The 17,245-nt window shown below is 52.2% G+C and overlaps 1 protein-coding gene across 3 annotated transcripts in view; it reads right to left on the bottom strand.

The window, feature by feature from the left end:
- The window catches only part of EYA2 (EYA transcriptional coactivator and phosphatase 2), a 164,538-nt gene extending 149,835 nt beyond the window's left edge, over positions 1 to 14,703 (bottom strand). For 2 of the 3 annotated variants that reach the window (XM_045295312.1, XM_045295311.1), the window contains exons 1-2: positions 14,625 to 14,703; positions 14,210 to 14,328 (exon numbers count right to left, since the gene is read on the bottom strand). Coding sequence is in view for 1 of the 3 variants with exons in the window: in XM_004698039.4 (XP_004698096.1) it covers positions 10,271 to 10,290; positions 14,210 to 14,318 (129 nt within the window). In the remaining 2 variants the exon portion in view is untranslated. Of the gene's footprint in view, positions 1 to 10,270; positions 10,291 to 14,209; positions 14,329 to 14,624 lie in introns of all 3 variants that reach the window. The other variant, XM_004698039.4, reaches the window with a different exon arrangement.
- Between the last annotated feature and the right edge of the window lie 2,542 nt (positions 14,704 to 17,245).

A 17,245-nucleotide genomic window follows, 5' to 3' on the forward strand; every position in this document is an offset into this window, starting at 1 on the left:
TGGGCATGAAGTCCAACCGGAATGAACCAGTTGGAAGCCCTGTCCCACCCACCCCCAACCCCCACCCTCGCAGGCAAGTAACTGGGGTGCACGGAGGGTCAAGGCGGGCTGCCCTGCAGGGAATAGGAACATTTGAAGGGCGTGAGCTGTCAGGGAGATGTCCCACTAATGCTCCTAAGTAGGAAGAGTCTCGGAAAGGACTGCCAGGGACTTCCTCCACCACAACAGCCCATCTGCCAGCCCTCTCCTGCTCGGGGACCCTCCCTGGGGCGCGGGGTCTGCAGGGCGACAGAGAAAGCAGCTGCAGGGTCTGAACACCAGAGGGGAAGCCACCCTCCCCGCAGCTATGCAGGTGGAGACACCGAGGCCAGAGACCAAGGGAAGGTGCTTGACCAGGTCCCACAAGCAGACAGCAGCTCAATGGACTCCCAAGCTAGAGCCTCTTTTCTTTGCCTGAAAGGCAACTCCAAGAGCCCCCCTCTATTAGTATGCACCGGCTGCCTTTGACAATCAAAGATCCATTTTTCGGATGATGATGACATCACCTTGTTGTTTGGGGGTGGTGGTGGGGTGGTGTTTGTCTTTAGTCCAGCCTCGACTCGTGGGGTTCAGATAAGGCTGGCCCCAACACTCTAGGGAAGGCACATGTGGGTCGTCTTCATGCAGGCCGGGGGTGGGGTAGGGGTAGGGGGAACAGGGAGAGGCAGGGGGCCTGGACTCAGATGCCATTGCTCTGCCCCGTATCACTGGGTCCTTGGCACCCAAGACACCCGGGGGACAGACGATGAAGGAGAGGATGAGAAGCTGACAGGGATGTCGGCCTGAGGGCTAATCTCATAAATGGACACATCGTTGTGGGTGGTTCTGATCGACATTAGCTTGAACGAGGCACCCCAACTTCTCCACTGGCTAATGAGCCCAGTGTGCACCCCCTGATGATTCATATGCCCTGTTAGGTAGGGCACTGCTGGGGTGTCCGTGTGCCACCTGAAAACACCCCGAGGCTCAGCGGTGAGCCTCTCTTAGCCCTTAAACTGGAGGTGCTGACAACCCAATCTGCAATTCCAGCTCTTCCTCTGGGGCTCAGGGCAGGTGGCTAGGGTTCTGGGCCTCACAGTCCCGACCTGTGCAATGGAGATACAGATTTATCTCACAAGGAATTAAATGAGAATTAAATGAGGCGATGATGGTGACAAAGAAGATGGAATATGCATCCTTTACCCTATGCGTGCTAGGTGCCAAGCTCTCTCAGTGCCCTACCTAAATGAATTCTTTGCATCTGCAGGATCACCCCCTATCAGCAGTCCTGGTGGCTCAAAGGTTAACCATCTGGCCGCTAGCTGAAAGACTGGCCATTCAGACTCACCTCCTGGTGCCAGGGAGAAAAGACCTGGCAATTCAACTCTGCAAAGATCACAAAAACCCAATCACACTCACTGCCATCGCTTGGATTCCAACTCACAGCGACCCTCTAGGACGGGGCAGAACGGTCGGTCCCCATGAGTTTCCAAGACTGGAACTGTTCACAGTAGAAAGCTTCGTCTTTCTCCCACGGAGAAGCTGGTGCTCGAACGGCTGACCTTGAGGATCACAGTCCAAACGTGCTCATCCACATCGGGAGCAGACTCCACTCTTGGGCGGGGGAGGGGAGCTCCAGGCTCCTTGAGACACCACACATGACAGCAGTAACACCACTCTGTGACACTGTGGGCTCTGGTGCCTTGGGATGGAGACTGACCACCAGTGTCCATCCTGAACCGTGTCTGTGCCAGTGTTTGGACTGATCTGTAGACCACAAGGCTGTGGTCAATAATTTAGACATTGCTGGGACTCACTTCCACTTTGCCAGTGGCGAAAGCAGCCCTAGTGACCTAAGGACCAACACAGCCAGGTCCTTACCACGCACCTCAAGGAGGCGGCTGCATACAATGGCGCAGCTGGCTCTCAAGGGGGGAGGAACATCTATCTCTGGCTCTAATGAAAACCTGAAGCCTCAGATCCTTCCCACCCTGCCATGGGTGAGGATGGGGTCAGGATTACGGCAGCTAAGCAATGGGTCAAACCCTCTGGGGACAGTTCATTCATTCATTCACTCACTCACTCCAGCATTACAAAGTGTCAGGCACCTGCTAGAAACAGGATCCCTGCCCTTAAGGACCACTGTTTAGTAGGGGAGGGAGATGGCCAGAACTCAAAAGAGACTACACAATCTCTAGTAAAGCACTTCAGTATATCACAAGAAAAACCATCAAGCAAGTAAGGAGGGTATAAACTTGTGCTCCTAGAATCTTGTGTGCACGGGATTCACCTGGGGATCTTGGCAAACCGCGGCTCTGATTCCATTGACTGCAGACCCTGCAAAGCTTTCCTGATGCAGCTGGTCCAGGAATCACCCTTGAGCACTGAAGCTTGGCCCGTTGGTTAATAGCCAGAGCCCCACCCGTGGCCGTCAAGTTGATTCTAACTCACAGCTAGCCCATGGGTCGGTGTAGAATGACCCCCCAGGGTTTCCGTGGCGGCAAGACCCTGCTCTACAGGGTCGCCATGGGTGAGAACTGACTCCACGGCACTGAGTTTGGTTGGACATATTCCTCCCACAGAATGGCTGGAGGATTCGAACAGCCGACCTTTCAGTTAGCAGCCCAACACTTAACCCAGTTCACCACTAGGGCGCCTTTCTCCTGATACAGAACTGCCTCTAATAAATCACTACAAATTGACAATTCTGGAGTCCTAGAAATCAATCTTCAGATTAGAAGTCACAAATTCATATGTATACTGGGGATAATATCGTAGTATCGGAGAAAGGCATAAGATTCAACTCCTTTAATTTTATTTTGAGGAAAGTATAGCTCGGGTGTGTGTGTGCACACCCACCTGTACATTTGCCCAGGGACATGCAGAATCCATATAGTTTACAGATGCTTATCAGGCACCAACTCTGGGCTAGATCTATAACCCAAACTCGTAACTTGCTGATTTAATTTCCCCCCCAAGAAACCATGGGGTTTTTAAGGGGCCCCAAGTCCCAAAGTTGAACAATGAATCAGGAAGACTCAAGAAGAATCGATGCATTTGGATGATGGCGCTGGTGAGGACACGGACAGCACCACGGACTGCCAAAAGAACAACAACAACCTGTCTTGGAGGAAGTACGGCCAGAGTGCTCCTTAGAGCACAGGATGGCAAGACGTCACCTCACGTGCTCTGAACACCTTGTTAGGAGAGATGGGGCCCTGGAAAAGGGACCTCGTGCTCAGCAGAGTAGAAGGTCATCGTCAAAGAGGAAGACCCTTGGCTGCCACAATGGGCTCAAACATAGCCACAATTTTAGGGGTAGTTCTGGACCAGGTAGTTTCTTTCTGTTGTACATAGGTTGCAATGAGTCAGAACCTCACACCACAAAAACAGCAAGACCCAATTCAAATCCTGTCTCTGTTACAAGGTAGCTGCCGCGGCTCTGTGCCTATCCCCTCCCCTCTTTGAGACTTGGCTCTCTTCATCTGCAAAATGGGGTGCTATCTGGAATTGGAAGGGCTCTAGGCACCTACCTGCCAAATGGTAACTGCCCAGCACCCAGGAGGTGCTACGTGCTTTTTCCCTCTCCCGGGCCCTGGCTTAAACTGCTTAAATCCTGAGCCCAATTTGAATGTTCACACGTTTTGCACCTCTGCTGGGAGGATTAAGAAGCTAATGATGCCGAGAGCAGCTCCTGCTATTATGCTGTCTAATTGGACCCCGGGGGCCTGCTCCTAACTGATCCCCAGTGAGATGAGACAATTTCTGTGGAGAGATGTTTTGAGTGTAGGCTTTGCCTTGCTCAAGGGGGGCATGTCCAGAAATTGTATCAGCTCATCTCCCTTGTGGGGGGGACTCGAATTGCACCCACACCGGGGACAGTGAAAGGATGGAGCACTGTACCAGCAGTCTTGAGGAGGGAGTCCCTAATGTTGACTCTGACTGAGTGGCTATCTGAGAGCTGACAAACCATGGGTCCCTCACTGGGTGCTGTTGAGGATGGAGAGGAATGGCATGACAGAGGCCAGCGTCCCCCGAGTGGGACAGTCTTAGAAAACAAACCCCTCTAATGCACTGCCACCGAGCCCATTCTAACCCGAGGAGCCCTGTAAGACAGAGGGGTTTCCGGGTGGTGAATCTACGGAAGTAGAAAGTTCCCTCTTCCTCAGGAGAAGAGGTTCGGTGGATTTGAACCGCTGAGCTGACAGTTAGCAGGCCAATGTGTCACCCCCCACACCACCAGGGCAGAGAGAAACAAACGCTTTTCTACTTCAGTCACTATCGGTGTGTGTTAACGCCCACAAGAACCGTCGAAACAAGTGAAGTCACAGAGTTTCACTTTGGACATCCTTTTATGGGAATTGAAGGCTTCGAAACAGTTCATTCCAGTACAAGGACACGGCCAGAATCCACCTTTTAACAAGATCCTTACACAAGCACAGAAGAATCAGCCGGGGTTCTTCTGCAGGAGATTCCAATTCAGTATAACTGGGATGGAAATGAAAATTCTCTGCAAGCCGCTGAATCAGAACGAGCTAGCCCGAAGCTCTGAGTGGACTGATTTGAGGGAAAGGGGGAATTTTCCAAAGAATGGTCCTAGACAAATGACCAGTGACGCCAGTTGCCACGGAGTGGATGCCGACTCGTGGGGGCTCGTATGTGTCAGGGCAGAACTGCGCTCCGTAGGGTTTGCGATGACTGATATTTTGGAACTAGGTCGCCGGGACCTTTGCTCTGGAGTGCCTCTGTTGTGGTCCTAGGAACTGACTAGGGTGTGCATGGTAACTGTGCATAACCAACACAAACTGCCCGGACACGCGCCACCCTCCCACGTGTTGCTAGGGGTGAGCCCACGCTGCCCCTGAAGCACTTACTGATGAAGAACAAAGACTACAGTCTTCAGGATGGATCACATCGCAACAGACAGAACACAAGCACCCCGCCCCCAGCCCCACGGGAACCAGCACGCACCAGCACGGTCAAGGGAGAAAGGGCCGAAGTTGTCGACGAGTTAACGTACTTGAATGCACAGTTGATGCCCATGGAGGCAGCGATAAAGAAATCCAATGACTGAGGATCGCATTTGAAGTGTTCAAAGAGGTCATCAAGAGGATTCCGATGACCCAAGGCAGGGTACTTGCAACCCACTCACGGGCATGTACAAGCTGGACAATGAGCAAGGAGGAGCGAAGTCGAATCGAGGCCGTCGAATGATAAGCTGGTGAAGAAGACTGGGCTGTCAGAAGAATTAGGAGGATTGGCAGGACGCTCCGTAGCAGCAGGAGCAGCGGGACTCAGGCTCATGTCTTTGGAACGTGTTATTGGGAGTGACCGATCTCAGGAGGAGGACATCGTTCTTCCTCAAGTAGAAGGTCAACAAAAAAGAAGACCCTCGGGAGATGGATCGACGGCCATCGAGACGTTTCTCACGCACAGGGACAGGCCCTCGACAGGGTAGCGAGGCTGTAACTCTTCAGGGGAGGATTCAGCCCCATCGTTCTCCCAAGAAGCGGTGGTGGCTTTGTACTGCCAACCTCATGCTGAGCTCAGCCGATAGGACCATCAAGACTCCTCAGGGGCCCCTCAAGGTAGCCTTATAGCAGCTGAGCCCTTGACCCTGTGTACCACCTGGAGCTGCCAAGCAATGTCTGTGGTGGTTGTGGTGGTTCGGTGCTGCCCGGTTCCAACCCTGAGCTGTCAGAGGGGCCCCTCCCATGCAGAATGAAGCTCTGTGTGGTCCCGCCGTCCTCACAACCCCTGCTGCGTCAGAGCCCAAGGCTGCGGCCTAGTGTCAACCCATCACCTTGACGGTCGCGCTCTCTTTCACAGACCTTTGACTTCACCCAACACGATGTCTTTGCCCCAGGGACCGGTCTCTCCTGACAGCATGTCCCAAGGACTTGAGGACAACACAAGGCAAAGGCTGAGGTTGTCCACACTGCGGGTTGGGGAGGGCCTTCACCATGGGAAGCGCTGATATGTAAGCGTCTGCGGCCTTCTCTACCGCGTGGGGACCACTGTGCCCATGTTCCCTCCATAAGGCGTCATTTCTGCTCCATTCCTGTTATTGGGCGCCCAGTCCCCAGGAGGCCACCTGGGGTGGGCAGGGCAGGGAAGCCAGCCTCTGGCCCCTGGGGATTGCACCCAGGCCAAGATCTGGGCAGCTCCACCTGGCTTGGAAGCCAGGAACACACACTGGCCGGCCCTGAGCTGAAACTCGTCACCCCAAGGCAGAGGCGGAGCAGGGGATTACTCTGAGAAGATGCAGCCCAGCTTTTTCCTCAGGGCTGAGGACCCCCTCTGTGGAAACACTTAATGAAATGGGAGCGTTGGCTTCTGAAAAACCCATCTGCCTTTTAAAAGAGAAAAATGTCCACTATTGGTCTTGTTAACTATTTCCTTCCCTTCCAGACGCAATTCAAATCGGATTCTCCCTCGAAGAGTCATAAAGAGAGCTAGTGCTTCTCACGACGTCCGTGCAGACCAGGCACTGGGCAGAGCGCTGCAGGAGCATTCTCTTTCAGTCCCCCGCACAATCCAATGAGGAAGTGATCACGTTCACTGAGCAGATGTGGAAAATGAGGCAGGGGGAGTTAAGCTAGGAAACTTTGCTCAAGGTTCAAAGCCAATACCAACTTCAAGTGACGGCGATTCTAAAAGACCACTCTGTAGCCACTCACCCATCCTTCCATTCATGCACCCCTACTCATCCTGCTACCCCCACCCTTCCCTCCAAGCACTCCCCCACTCATCCATTCATCTCTCCACCTGCCATCCACCGCCCCACCCGTCCACCCACCATCCACCCCTCACATCCTCCAGCCCCTCATTCACCCCCTCACCCATCTTCTGTCCACTCCTTGACCACCCCTCCTCCAGCTACCACTCAACCCATCCATCCATCCACCCCTCACTCATCCACCCAACTATCCATCCATGTCTCACCCATCATCCATCCACTACCCCACTCATCCACCCCCACCCATCTAGCCAGTCACCGACTCATCCCATCAGTAAACCATCCATTCATCTCCCTATCCATCCATACTCTACTCAAGCATTGACTGAGTCAGACCCTAAGCTGTGTGCTAAGCAGACACAGGGATTGCCCTCTTTAGCTATATATTTAAATATATAAAATTAGAAACCTGGCTTTGTCCTGGAGGAATTTAGAGTCTAGAATAATGGTTCTCAGCCCTGGGCACACCACAGAATCATCTGAAGGGGTTTTCAAAAAAAAAGAAAATTTGATGCTGGCCACACCCCTGACCAATTAACCCAGACTCTCTGGGAGTGGGATCGTTAGGATTAAAAAAGCCCACATGGCCAGACCTTCCCAGGTGACTCTGGTGTGCAGCCCAGTTTGAAAACCAATGCTACAGCAGGGCTTCTCCAAGTGCCATCCCTGGGCCAGCGGTGGCTGCAGAAGCATCTCCTGGGACTTGTTAGATGTGCAAATACTCTGGGGCCAGCCCAAATCTTTACCCGGGAATCAGAAACACCGGGGGTGGGGGTGGGGTGCTGGGGGTGCTGCAGGCTGCATACTCGCAAGCTGCGGGTGGTTCTGAAGCCAATTCGGACACTGCCCTGGAGTCCTTATGAGAGAACCTGCATTTCTTACAGGCGTCCACATGCTGCCACAACTGCCGGTCCATCAGCCTCACCCAGGGGCCCGGCTCCAGCCCAGCAGTTTGCAAACTCTTGTTTGTATCAGGAGCCCTGGGGGTGCCATGGGGGCTGGCTGCAGGGGGCGGCTAACCCCCAGGTCAGCAGCTCTGCAGAAGAAAGAGGAGGGTTTCTTCTCCCATGGAGATTTACAGCCTCAGAAACCCCGGGGGCAGGTCTACTCTGTCCTCCATGCTTGCTGTGAAGGGAAACTGATGGCATGGCAGTAAGTTTGGGGTTTTGGAAATTTCACACTTTAAGAATTGATCAACAATAAAATAAAATAAGTAAGAAGTGGTTACCTGCGTCTTTCATGAGAACGTACACCTGGGAGGGCAGGACCTGGCTCAGTCTTGCTCACAGTTATCCAGGTATTTACACAGGGTCTGGCACATACAGGTGACTTTTAGAAACGACTTATGGGGACACGAGGGGACTTCCAAAAGGTCATGGTACAAATGAGTGAAAAGGCAATGGAAGTTTTCCATGACCGTCTGGAAGCCCCCTTCTCATGCACGCGTCCTGTGGTTAAGTCAACCTTATCTCCATTTTCTGGAAGAAGAGAACTCGTAGGGCAGGTATTTGCCCAAGTGTGCAAGTGTCAGGGCTGGAATACACACCGGGCCTGGCTGACTCCTGATCCAAAAGGTATGATGGACAGTGGCTGTTGGGAGGCGGCACAGAATTGCCCCTGAGGGGTAGCGGATGGCTATCTCCTGCCCAGTCCCTGAAGGCAGGGGGCCTCAATGCCTAGTGCCTAGTAGGTTCCCCACTGTTGACTACGTGATGGGGCAAAGAAAGAAATGCGTGAGAAACTCTCCATCCGATCTCTCCATGTTGGGGGGCCCCGGGGGCATCACGAGCATGCGTCCGAAAGGACAGCTCTCCAGTTAACCATGTAGCCTACAACACATGTCTACCGCACACTTAGTTGAGTTCAGTCGACCACAGGATCCAAGTCACTTTCCTGGCATCAGGGCTTTTAAAATTTTAATACAGTGATTTTCGCTATGCGATTGTACCACACATTCCATTCCTTGAAGTGTCACTAGCGCTCAGGATGGGCTGGCATCTACACTGTCATCGCCCTGGAACTAGCGTGAGAGACAAAGACAAGGTGAGAAGGTTGGATCTTAGATGTGTCGACGCACCTGCAACATGGTGGAGAGTTCTCGTCAAAGTTGCAGGTGAAAGATGAGCGTACAGACCCTCAATGTGTGAAGCTGGCGGATTGTGGGGAAGCACTCACATCCATTCAAGAAAGGTGAGAGTCCAGGTTGTATCCTCTCACCATGCTTATCCAACCTGTATGCTGAGCAAATCACCCGAGAAGCTGCACTATAGGAAGAAGGATGCAACACACGGATCGGAGGAAGGTTTTGTTAACCACCTATGATATGCAGATGACACAACTTTGCTTGCCGAAAATGGAGAGGACTTGAAACGCATGCTGATGAAGATCAAGGGTTGCAGCCTTCAGTGTGCGTTACAACTCCAAATCCTCACCACGGTACCATAGGAAACATGATAAATGGAGAGAAAATGAAGGTGTCAAAGATTTGGTCTTGCTTGCATCCACAATCAGTGCTCAGGGAAGCAGTTGATCAAGAGATCAACCAACACATTGTGTTGGGCAATCTGTTGCACAAGACTCTTTAAAGTTCGGAAAAGCAAGGAGGTTACTTTGAGGACTAAGGTGCACCTGACCCGAGCCATGGTACTTTCAATGGCCCTGTATGCATGTCAACATTGGACATTGATTAAAGATGACCGAAGGAGAATGGATGCTTTTGAAGTATGGTGCTGGTGAAGAATACTGAACGTGCCATGCATGGACTGCCCAAAGAACAAACAGGACCTGTCTTGGAATAAATGGAACCAGAGTGCTCCTTAGAAGCAAGGATGGCGAGACTTCATCTCACATACTTCGAACCTGCTGTCAGGAGAGACGAGACCCTGGAGAAGGACATCGTGCTTGGTCAAGTCGAGGGCCAGCTAAAAAGAGGAAAGCCCTCGGGCAGATGGATCGACCAGTGGCTTCAGCCCTGAGCTTCAACATAAGAAGAGTCGTGAGGCTGGCCCAGGCCCGGGCAGTGCGTTGTTTGGTTGTGCAGAAGTTCGCTATGGATTGAAACCAACCTGACGACATCGACTCATGACAACTCATATATGTGGGGCTTCAACATTTTCACGGAAAAACATCCCATCATGTTTTCATTGTTTGTCCATGGACTTTCTGAAGCCCCCTCAAAGATGTTAATGCTATTGTCAAGTGCATTTCTTTAAACACATGCACTATTCATTTCTAGCATGGACCTATTATAATCACAAGGTCGGAGGTTCAAACCCACCAGCTGCTTCCAGGGAGACAGATGAGGCTGTCGGCTCCCATACAGCCTGGTAAACCCCTCAGAGAGCCGCAGTGAGTCAGCGACAAGCCTATGGGTCATGCAGTCAACTGTGATTGGTGTCGTGGGCTGTGTTGTGCTGCTAGCTCAGAGGTCAGCAGTTTGAGATCACCACCTGATCCTCAGGAGAAAGATAAGGCTTTCTATCCTAGTGAAGAGTCACAGCCTCAGAAACCCACAGGGGCAATTCTCGTCTGTCCTGTGGGGCGTGATGAGTCGAAGGGACTGGATGGCAGTGAGGTGATAGCGTTGCGGTTCTACCCCCACCCCAAGCAGTGCTGTCTAATCTCTCAGAAGGAGAAGAAACAAACACACACTTACTTACTTATAAACTTGCCAGTTCAGCTCACTTCATTGGCGTGCACACATGATGCGGTTGGTGTAATAGCATTCCTATTTGACAGACGATGTACTTACTGGCGCCGAAAGAGGCCAGGTATCTGAAAAGGGCAGTGCCAGATGGCAAAGGAGCCACTGGGGGGCTTGTGGGTCCACGCTGGGACCTCCTGCCTCTCAGGGGTCCTCCCTGCACTGGGAACCTGCCACCCCCATCAAGGAGAAAGAGTGGACCAGAAGGTAGGGGGCAGAAGGCCAGGCAGGTGGACTGCTCAGGCTGGCAGCTGAAGATCCCTAGCCACAGAAGCTCACGGTCCATCTCACAGGACAGAGAAGGAAAAGTGGGCATCCTGTTACCCCGCCAGCTCTGCCTTCTCTGAACTGGGGCAATTTGGGTGATAACTCCCTTATCAAAAAATGAGCTGGGGGCTTGTGGGGTCTGGAGTTGGGAAACTGGGATCTGCAGACTCTTAAGAGCCGGGCAGGATCTGGATGTTTGGGTGGGTGGGTGGGCGCTCTGGAGCCTGGGTGCTGCTAGTTGCATGTGGGGGGGGGGGGCAAGGGGGCTTTAAGTGGAATACTTAAAGGCTCCAAGTCGCAGCTTCCACATCTGTTAAGATGGGCTGTCAACCACAGAGGGTAAAACACTGGGGACTGCGTCAGAGAGCAGGCATTAGAGTCGGCTGCCTAGGGTCTAGTTTTGGCTCTGTCCTGTGTGTTGTGGGTCAGCTTGACAGGGCCGCTGAGCCTCTCTGCAGGTGAGAGTACAGCTGAGAACTGAAGCTGCACCTCTGTGTCATGGAGGTTACCCGGTTGATGCACACAGTGCCTGGCAGGCAGCAGCGCTCAGGGGGCTTGCTGCGATGGTGATGGCCATGGAGGAGGAGGTTGGGTCTGGATTTACGCCGCACTGAGCTGCGCCCAGCACAAAGCATGTGCTCCCAAACATCAGCACCAGCTCGCCACCACGCATTCTAGCATCTGGCTTTGAGATGGACCGTGAAATGCGACAGAACTCAGAGAGAAAAGCAGCCACGCCCCCACCACCCCTATGTGTGTGGGACAACTCGAGGGACCAGCTGCGTGCCTTTGCCCTGGTGTTTAGGAGAGGGTAGGGTCCCTGAGGGCGTCCCAGGCTACATGTTGGGCTGCTACCCAAAAAGGCAGCAGTTCGAAACCGAAGTTTCACTGTGGGAGATAAATGAGGTTTTCTACTCCCAGAAAGATGCGGGGCGGTCTCAGAAACCCATAGAGGCAGTGCTACTTCGCTTGGTGTTGTTCGGTGCTGGCTGGCTGGTGGGTTCAAACTGCTGGCCTTCTAGTTAGCATCTCAGCTTGTAACCCTCTCAACTACAAGGACAATTGCCCTACCACAAACCAGAGCAAACTCACGGCCGTCGAGTTGATGCTGACTCACAGTGACGCTATAGGACCCCGTGAGTGTCGGAGACTGTAACGCTTTATGTGAATAGAAAGCTCCGTCTTCGGCAGAGCAGTCAGTGGTTTTGAACTGTTGACCTTGCAGTTAGCAGCCCAACTCCTAGCCACTATGCTTTATGTGAATAGAAAGCTCCGTCTTCGGCAGAGCAGTCAGTGGTTTTGAACTGTTGACCTTGCAGTTAGCAGCCCAACTCCTAGCCACTATGCCACCAGGGCTCCTTAACTATCCTGCAGGAGCGGCAAACTTAAATGCCTTCTGGGGCCAGGCAGGCCCCATCCATGAGCAAAAAGAGCCCAGGCTAGAACAAAAGGGCGTATGATGACCGGAGTGCTGCCTCTCATGCAAGGGGCAGGTGTGTCCCCTGGGGCAGCAGGGCAGAAGCAGGGGCATCAGGTCACGGGAGCTCTTGGTGTTTCAAGTGAAACCAGGAATCCTGGTTTGCATGCGAAGTCTCCCGGCGGTGACCAGCACCAGGCAAAGCAGAGGCCTGGCAGAGAGCCGGGTGGGCGGCGGGCTGCCAGGCTGCAGCGGGATTTGAAGTCACGCTGATGATTTGCGCTAGAGGAAAACTGCAGTGGAATAAAGGTTCGCCATTCACCACGCCCCGAGGTGTGCCTGGCCCAGGACAAAACATTCGCTCATTCAATCCTTGCAACAAGCACCCGTCTGAACCAACCAGTTGTCCTCAAGTGAACTCCCGGTAACCTCAGGTGTGTCCAAACAGAGCTATGCGTCCCGCGTTTTCAACAGCTGCTCTCTGGGGGGACGCCGGCCTTCTACTTTTCTGTTAACAGTTGAACACGTTACCCATTTGCACCGTCCAGGGAAAGGGGTATTATTAGAAGCCCATTTGACAGGTGAGAATACTGAGGCTCAGAGAGATTAGACATTTGGTCCAGGTCACTTGGCTGGGAAGCGCTGGGACCCAGCTCTTCGTGAGCTGGAAGCTGGTGTGCTCAGTTCTCTGTGGGCGTGGCTAGTTGCCATGGAGACTCAGAGTGGACCCCATAAGACAGAGTAGAACTGTCCTGGGAGTTTTCTAGACTGTAATCTTTACAGATGGAGGTCAACACGTCTGCCTCTCTTGGAGGCCCTGGGTGGGTTCGAGCCGGCAACTTTTAGGTCAACAGCCACATGCATAACCAGTAGGATGCCAGGGCTCCTTCCTTTCCCTCAAACCAAACTCGCCGCCATAGAGGCGATGCTGACTCACAGTGACCCTATAGGACAGAGTGGAACCGATTCTGTGGGTTTCTGAGGCTGCAACTCTTCAGGGGAGCAGAAAGGCTTATCTCTCTCCCTCTGGTGCCCCAAGATGGCAGGAAGAGGGAGGGCGTGTTCTCACCTCCCCCCGGTTTTGGCCCTGGGGGGAGCTCAGAGCCTCCTTGGTGGTACTTTTAGCAGGATTGTTCCAGCTTCATAACCAGCCCGCAAGTGACATGTCATTGTTCTGGTGACAGCAACCATTACTCACGGAAGCTTTGATTTGCTTGGAAGCCGGTAAATTCCTTGCGACTTTATACTCGATTGGACACACGAGAGCTCTCTGGTTTCCCATGACAGCCGCAGAGCTTGTGTGCCCCACAAGCTGGCATCCAACATCAACAGCAAAGGAGTGACCGGAGACGGGGTGGGAGGGTGGGGTGGGGGTGGGGTGTCTCAGAACCCCTGCAGCAAATCCCAGAGCGGACCCAGGAAAGGGTTAAGCCCAATGGTTAAACATAATAGCTTAATGCCTTCTGCTAACTCCCAGCTCAACCAGGAAGGCTGACAGATCCCAAACAGAACAAACAATAGCTGGAATTGTTCTAGTGGAAACTAGTCCAGCCGCATCCTTTGCCAATACTTTTTTTTTTTTTTTCTTAAAGAACAGCCTCTACTCTCTCCCTGCTTCCTTGACTTCAGCCCAACCTGAAAGCATCAGGCAGATGCATTCTCGCCCTAATAACACACCCCGTTCCCAAGACTGGGCTGGGAGCTCCGGTCCTGCCGGCCACACCCCTGGCCAGGCCCGGGACCCACACCTGAGAGTGACTCTCCCGGGTGCTCAGAGGCACTGGGACTTGCCAGCATTTCCTGGAACTGGAGAGCAGGGCAGGAAGTTCCGCCCCGGCCAGGCGAGCACACTTCTGCTGTGAAAGACTAGCTAACAGTTTGTGCTGCGCACACCAGCCTGGAGAACGCTGGCCCAGAGGCAGCCACTGAGCCGGCGGCAGGAGACGGTGATCGTGACAGGACTTGGGCAAAGACACTTTTCCTCAGACCAGGAGCCCCCTTCCTGTATTCCGAGGGATGAGCATGAAGCCACGGGGGTCCTCAGAACTCACCCCCGGAGGCCTACCTTCTATGCCACTCAGAGTCCGGGCATCAGCATCAGCAGGGTTAGGCTTCACGTTATCCGGACAATCGCTGTTTACAGTAAGGCTGGGTGAGATCACTGGTTCTAGCATTTCCTTATACCTGGAAGAAAACAAAGGGAGATATAATTTATTCATTAATTATGCATGCCTACTAATGATTCCCATTTTTGTGTTCCCTAAGAGTATAAATATTAAAGCTGATTACCTAAACCCAGCCTTCTTATAAATTCTACATCATAAAAATTCACGAAAGTTTTCATCAAAGGGAAATGAGGAATTAAAATGAAGTACTGGCTCTCCCTGGGAGAATACACCCACTTGATTAAAACTTTCCCCTCCTTCCTACCAGGGGTTTTGCCACTAGAAAAATGACTTGGGTTCCCTGTGAAGTGTCACCTGGCTGAGCTGGAGCCAGCCAGGGGGGCAGCGGGTGGGAGAGACAGGTAGGCAGGGAGTCGCAGAAGCGAGAGGCTTGGCGAGAACTTGGACAGGGTGCTGTTTCTCTAGATGGAGAAAGTGAAAACGGAGCACAGTCAACAAGTCCCCCCAGGCAACACAATGTTCAGCCCTCACTGTGACCTTGAGAGAGGAAGAACACCAGGCCTAGGCGTCCTCGGTAACATTGTGTCAAAAACCCAACAGTGCAATACACTGACAGGAACAATACAGTGTTACAGGGAAGAGGAGGCAGGCAGCTCCTTGGATCTTGCTCAAGTTTTATTGAAAACTGTCCCAATTCTGGGTAACTCATGTCAGCGTTATCCTCCCCATCCCTCAATCTCTACCCACTGGGGTTAGGAGCCCTGGGGGCTTAGTAGGTATGAATTGGGTTGCTAACCCAAGGTCAGTAGTTCAAAACCACCAGTGGTTCTTTAGGAGAAAGAAGAGGCTATCAAGAGTTACAGTCTCAGAAACCCACCGGGGCAGTTCTACCTTGTCCAATAGTATGCATTGGACTGCTAGTTGAAATGTTGGTTAAAACCTACCAGCCACTGTGCAAGAGAAAGATGAGACTGCTTCTGAAAAGATGCAGTGTCGGAAACCTTATGGGGACAGTTCCACTCTGTCCTTTGGGTTGCTGGGTACTGGAGTCAACTTGATGGCAATGGATATGATAGTTAGGAAAATGAGGCCTGGTAGTGCAGTGGGCTAAGCGCTGGATTTCTCATGGAAAAGCTGAGGGTCCAAACCCACCAGCTCCACAGGAGAAAGGCGTGGTAGCCTGCTTCTATGTAGATCAGAACCTTAGCAGCTGGATGGGCAGTCCAGCTCTGTCCAGCACCAACAGGTTTGGTTTGGATGGTAGTGGTAAGAAAATGAGATTTCTGTCTAATCCACACAACATGGTACGTGGTGTAGCTGTTTTCAAGACTCAACTAGCCGCCAGATACATTTATTTAACGTTGGTCTCAACTCTCCCGAGAGAAGGGTTAAATGCACTGAGTGTACGTCAGGGTGAGGGGGGCAGCATTAGCAGGGTCAGCTACTGCTGCAAGAATGAAGCACAGACATAGTCGTGATCGACTCCAAATATGTTGTGAAACAGATGTGCTACTCGAGACCCTGAGCAAGTTAGCAAACTCTTCTGAGTCTAGGTTTTCCCATTTGGAAAATGGGGTTGATCAAAGAGCCTCCCTGAGAAGGCCATGGGGAAGGCTAAACGAGATGACGCATGCAAAGAAAGGACTTTGTAAGAACGCTGTCTAAGTGCCCATCACCACGGTAGGAATCCACAGGCAGTGTGTTCTTACAATGGAAGATAAGGCAACAGTGAGAAAGCCTGAACCTGAGCCACACAGGACACAGCGGCAGAGCTCCAAAGGAAGTTCTCAACAAAGGGGCCAGCAGGTGTGGATAGTGCCATTTCTGGGATGTTCAAAACGCTCGAATCAATACCAGACGTTGTTTGTTGCCGTGTGCTGTTGAGGACATGCTGACTCGTTGCAGCCTATTATGACAGCAAACTGCCCTGCAGGGTTCTTTCCGAGGCTGTATGTTTGCTAGGAGCTGATCGCCAGGTCACGCTTCTCTTGAAGATGATGATAGGTTTGCACCTCTCTGACCTGGGGATTAGCAGCCACGTGATTAATAAATGTGCCACCAAACCCACTGCTGCTGAGTTATTTCAACTCCACAGCACCCTTGGAAACTCGATGGGGCAGTTCAACTCTGCCGATAGATAGGGTCTCTATGGGTTGGATTGTGCCACCAGGGCTTCTTATCTGCCATATGGGGGGATGGAAAGTAGCCCTGACAGTACAATGGTTAAGTGCTAAGCTGCTAATCAGAAGGATGGTGGTTCAAACCCACCCCGTGGCTCCTTGCAAGCAGGATCTGGCCATCTGCTCCTGCAAAGATTACAGCCCAGGAAACGCTGTGGGGACAGTTCTACCCCATTACATGGAGGTGGAACTCAACCACACCCAACAACAAAAGGGAAACAGACACCTGCAACACAAAGGTAATTATCTGTATGAGAATGAGAAGCACCAATTTCAGGAGACTAACTGTGGAAACAATAAAACCAGCCCCACTCCTGTTGAGTTGATTTTTCCAATGGATGGATCTTAGGAAGGTTGACAGGCCTTTCTTCTAGGGGATCTCTGTGTGTTAACCATCTGTACCACCCCAGGACTCTCTGGGAAGAACAGGAGAATGCAGTTGGGAAGTGGTACCTTGGGCCAAGTATATTTGTAGTGTTCTAGTTGAGAGGGGGCACAAACTATAGGCCACAGGTCACATCTAACCCACAGCTTGGTTCTGTATGACTCATGAGCTAAGAATGATATCTTTGTGATGTGTTGCTGTTGGTAAGTTCTAATTCATAGCAAGCCTATATACAAGGTGCTGATGGCAGCCAGAGCCCTGGAGCTGGAGGAGCCATGAGGAGATCCACACCAGTGCTGAGATGCTTCCACCGCTACTGGATCCACAAGACTTTCCACCCACTGGCCTGTGATCTTCCTGCATTCAGCATCGTTACATGTGTTGTGTGAGTCTGAAGAGGAATTTATAGA

This window comes from Echinops telfairi, unplaced genomic scaffold, assembly GCF_000313985.2.
Source record: "Echinops telfairi isolate 266 unplaced genomic scaffold, ASM31398v2 ScPeMD7_5592;HRSCAF=6446, whole genome shotgun sequence".
Taxonomy (NCBI): Eukaryota; Metazoa; Chordata; class Mammalia; order Afrosoricida; family Tenrecidae; genus Echinops; species Echinops telfairi.